General features: G+C 38.9%; 1 protein-coding gene across 1 annotated transcript in view; it reads right to left on the bottom strand.

Annotated features, from left to right (window-relative positions):
• Positions 1-1,580: 1,580 nt before the first annotated feature.
• Positions 1,581-4,789, bottom strand: part of LOC102481925 (C-type lectin domain family 4 member A) — a 30,105-nt gene continuing 26,896 nt past the window's right edge. The window contains exon 6 of the mRNA XM_006146630.3: positions 1,581-2,887. Within this exon, the coding sequence (XP_006146692.1) occupies positions 2,740-2,887 (148 nt within the window). The 3' untranslated portion in view covers positions 1,581-2,739. The remainder of the gene's footprint in view (positions 2,888-4,789) is intronic.

Below are 4,789 nucleotides of genomic sequence, written 5' to 3'. Positions count from 1 at the left end.
AAAGTAGAAATGGAATATTATTGATGATAACATGCATGATTAAGCCACTATGCAATTTATTCTAGATGGGAAATCACATTTAGTATGTTGTGATGATGCTCAGGGAATGAATGTAAATTAATTTAAAAAAAAGTTTCAGGAGAAAAAAAAACACTAAAACTGTTCTTATCAAAAATTTTTTTAAATGTGTATTTGATGATGCAGTAAGCTATATAGCCCAGCTAGGTGCTCCTTTATAGTATGTTCATTCTATTCATTTAGGTTTATGCCTAAAGTCAGATTTGGGTTCATGTATATGTATATATCAGCTGCGCTTGCTATTGGAAATATTTAGACTAATTAAGTTCATTAGGAATCAATTAAATGGGGGGAAAGGCATAGAAAGCAACCATGGATACCAGAGACAATGTGGGAGGAGGGTGGGACAGGGCAGAGGGTAAGGGATAGGGAATCAAGGATGGCAAGAATAAACAGCAAAATATACAGGACATAAGAAATGGAACATTATTTGTTGATAACATGTATGTTGATGTGCTTGACTAAGCCAATATACAGTGTATTCTGGATGGAAAATTCATTTGTATGCTGTAATGATGTATAGTGAATTAATGTAAATAAATAAATTTTTTACAAAAAGGCTACTTTAAAGTATTGATCAGCTCTTAGTTAAAAAAAATAATCACACTGACAGCTTTTCTCTTTACCTTTTGGTAACTGATGTTAAAGAAAGATTTCTGTACTTCATGTTTGTATTTACTGGGTTTTTAACTACTTAGAAACACTGAGCTTTATAAAAATTAAGTGCCTTTTTAAGTATAATTCTAAAACCAAGATGTGTAAAATTCAGATAACACTGATGTGGTGCTTTCAAGCATGATCCTGTTTTTAGTGGAGAGTTCATAAAAGAATAACTAATTAATAAGTAATTAATGAAGACAGCCCAAGATAAGCCCCAAGACAAGATTTACATCACAAGAAACAGATGTAACCAGCACGATAAACAAGAGAGAAAATGTTTTGGCCTCTTCTGCCACTACCTCCTGCCACTGTCCATGGCTGACAGAGCCCTAAGTTCCTGAGAAACCACCACCCTCATCCGCACCTGAGCCTACAGAGGTTTTTCCATAATATTGCCCTATGTTCAAGGCTACAAAACGAGACCCTTGAAGCATGAACCTATTCAGGTCTCTCCCCATGTACTCTTGCCTGGCTCTAATGAACCTGGCTTCTGCTCGTGCTCCTGCACCTGGAAAATTCTTTCACCACCTGTGCACGGCCCCCACTGCAGTTGTTACCTTTAAGTGCTGTATGCGATGGGAGTAACCAAATCCTTGTCAATTACACCATTATTGAAATGAACTGCCATCAACTTGTTAATTATTGCTACTTGAAGTGTTTGTCGCCCACAGTTTCAAAATTGCGTCCCATGAAAAAGGCTCTACCAGGATCCTGACAGCTTTAAGATCCATGCATTTCAGGTAAACTTGGTCCGAGCTCCACTTCCTCCAAACTGCCCTTATTCCTCGAATATGGCCAAAGAGAGGTTTTTTGACACTGATTCCTAGTCTTACTTACTGCCCTTTGGTGTGGAACAACCAGATCGGCAAGTGGGACAGGTTGTATCCAACATCACACTCAACAGGAAAAAGCTTAAAGTTTTCCTCCATCAGGAACAAGAAAAGCATACCCACCCCCACAATTTCTACTTCAACTAGTACTGGAAATCCTTATCATACCAACGAGCAAAAAACAAAAAGAAAGAAAAGACCTAAATACAAAAAGTAGTTGAATTTCTTTATTTTTTTCCTCAAATTTTTATTTTTATTTTTTACATTTAATTACTGTAATCTTTACAGCATACAAAATGGACTCTCTGGGCATGAGTGTACCACATATAAGTCCAGGCAAAGATATTACCGTACACATTGTCATCAACAAGTAATTTCCCATTTTGTGTTCATTAATGTTTTGATTCCCCCCCCATCCCTCCCTATTGCTGGCTGCATTTCTTCATGCTAAAAATAATTTAGGGTCAGCAGATAATGTGGAGGTTAAGGCACCTATATCCCATACAGCAGCCTGTGTGGTCTCCAACATGGAAGTTTAAAAACACTCCATGCCTGGGTCCATGTATGCCCAAAATCCCAATAAGAGAATAGAGAAGGGATTGCAGTGCGAGTATTACCACTGGGGGGTGATTTCTTACTTTCTCTCTCTCCCTCTCTCTCTTCCCCTTTCTACTTCTGTCTGTCAGTAAGCATACACACTCTACAGAAAAATAAAATTTAAAACTATCTGGAAATGAAATAAAGAAAATAATCTTATTTCCAAAAGTACCAGAAAAATAAAATACTAAGGAAAAATTTAACTTATGAAGTGAAATTTCTGTACATTGAAAACATAAAATCTTGATAAAAGGAATTAAAGAAGACATAAAGAAATGGAAATATATCCACTGCCCATGTACTAGGAAAGTAAATAATGTTAAAATGTCCATACCATCCAAAGTGATTTATACATTACATGTAATGCTTATCAAAATACCAATCACATTTTTCAGAAATATAGAAAAAATCCTACATTTAGTGTGGAATCACAGAAAAACAAAAGTAGCCAAAGTAATGTTGAAGAAGAACAAAACTGGAAGCATCACACTTCTTGATTTCAATTACAAAAGGCAGCAATCAAAACTGTGGTACTGGTGTAAACATAGACACATATCCATGGACAATGCTCCATTCATAAGTAAATCTCCATCATCTTGCAAACTGACCTCTGAGAATTATCACAAAGTACATCATTCCAGCCCCATTGGTAGTATCCAAGAGGAAGATTTACAATCACACACCGCTCATCAGGATTATTGGGTTCACCCGAGTGCCAGAATCTGAAAGGGAGAAAAAAGATGAGGGCATTTCTTCAAATAGTGCTTCGGAAGTGGTTAAAGACTATCAGGGGGCCAGGGTGGAACAGTGAAATCTGAAAGCCAAAGTCAGATATACACAAACTGCTCCCTCCCCACTTCTGCCGCCATGTTCTATAAAACCTTCAAGATCAGGCACTTTCAGACACAGCTGGAGACCTGGGTGTCTGGTGTTTCCCATGAAATCTGTTCCCACATGACCCTGTGTGCGACATCTTACGCAACTCAGGACACATTGGACACACTCCCAGCAGATATGCCAAAAGATTCCTTTTGTTTTATTCACCCTTATTTTCCAATGCCATGGAATTATCAGTCCATAGGGTTTCCTTAGACAATCAAAAGACCTCCTCCTCCGCCCAAGAAATAGAAGATTGTTTGTTCCCACCTCCTTGTCTCCCACCAGGTGCACGGCTTTTGCGGCCAGAAGTAGGTACATTCTTTTAACCGATTCATTTCACCTGCTATTTTGGTGAGTAATTTAAGCACCCTGGTTCTCAGTTTTTCTGTCTTTAAAAAAAAATTGGACTTGGGGCCAGCAGGTGGCATGGTGGTTAAGGATGCTGGACTCCCACATGGCTGACCACAGTTTGAGTCCCAGACCTGGTGGCTTCCTTTCTCACTTTCCTTCTCTTTCTCTCTCACCGTGTCCCTCTCTAGTCAAATTTAATAAATAAATATAAAGAAAGAAATTAAAAAAAAAATTGGACTAGAGTAATTTTTTGTATTTTTTTACATAGCTGATATGAGTATAAAATATCTACTAAAGGACTTTAAAGTTTTTTAAAAATTATATCAATAATAGTTGATAAAGTGTGGAGGTTAAGGCCCTGGATTCTGACATGGCCCACAGTAGTTTGAGTCCCAGACCTGGCAGCTTGAGAATCGCAGCAAATAAATAAAGAAATGTTAAAACAATAAAATAAAGTATATCGGTCTGAAAGAGTCTCCCATACTCCTGCTTTAGTTCCCATAAGCAAACCACAACCTCATATGAAAGTCTGCTTCCTTAGTAAGTTGCTGTTACAGCCAATCACAGCACTTACACATCAGCCCATCACAGACAGCCCACCCTCTAAACTGTCCTCATGCAGGCAAACATCAAGATGTAACCAACCCAATTCTTTCTCCACCTCATCCCCTCACTTTCCCTTCCTCACACATAATGTCATCCCATGTGACTCTCCAGAGTACCTTGGAAGCCATTCCAGGCCTGCCTGATTCAAATTGGTTTTGCTAAACTAAACTCTGCTAAATTAAATTGTCAGAGGTTTCTCTTTCAACAGAGTTATTATAAAACTACCAGAATTAACTTTTTTGTGTTATGAGGAATATTGAATATTATTTATTATTTAATTGTCATGATTCTTTATTGTTTTATTTAGAAACATAAAGTTAAAAGCACAGATGTTGGGACCAGCGGATGGTGTAATGGTTACGTTGCTAGACTCCCATGTTGTTGACTGTGGTTTGAATCCTGGACCTGGCAGTTTAAAACTCACACCAGGCACGTGTGCATGCATGCCCAAAATCCCAAGAGGAGAATGAAAGCGAATGGATTGTGGTATAGCCATCCCCCTGAGGGTGGGTGGGGATGATTTCTTGCTTTCTGTCTCTCTGTCTCTCTTTGTCTCTCCAGCAAGTACACATGCCATACAGTAAAAATCTCTCTTAGGGACCAGCAGTTAGCATAATGGCTGTGTTGCTGAACTCCCATGTAGCTGACCACAGTTTGAGTCCCAGACCCAGTGGCTTAAACTCACGCCGGGCGCGTGTGCGTTCATGCCCAAGATCCCAAGAGGAGAATGGAGGAGAAGGAATTGTGGTGTGGCTATCCCCCCTGGGGGGTGATTTCTCGCTTTCTGT

This window comes from Tupaia chinensis, unplaced genomic scaffold (genome assembly GCF_000334495.1).
Source record: "Tupaia chinensis unplaced genomic scaffold, TupChi_1.0 Scaffold000183_1, whole genome shotgun sequence".
NCBI classification, from domain to species: domain Eukaryota; kingdom Metazoa; phylum Chordata; class Mammalia; order Scandentia; family Tupaiidae; genus Tupaia; species Tupaia belangeri.
The sequence above is the reverse complement of the archived record's forward strand: the minus strand, read 5'-3'. Positions and strand labels throughout refer to the sequence as shown.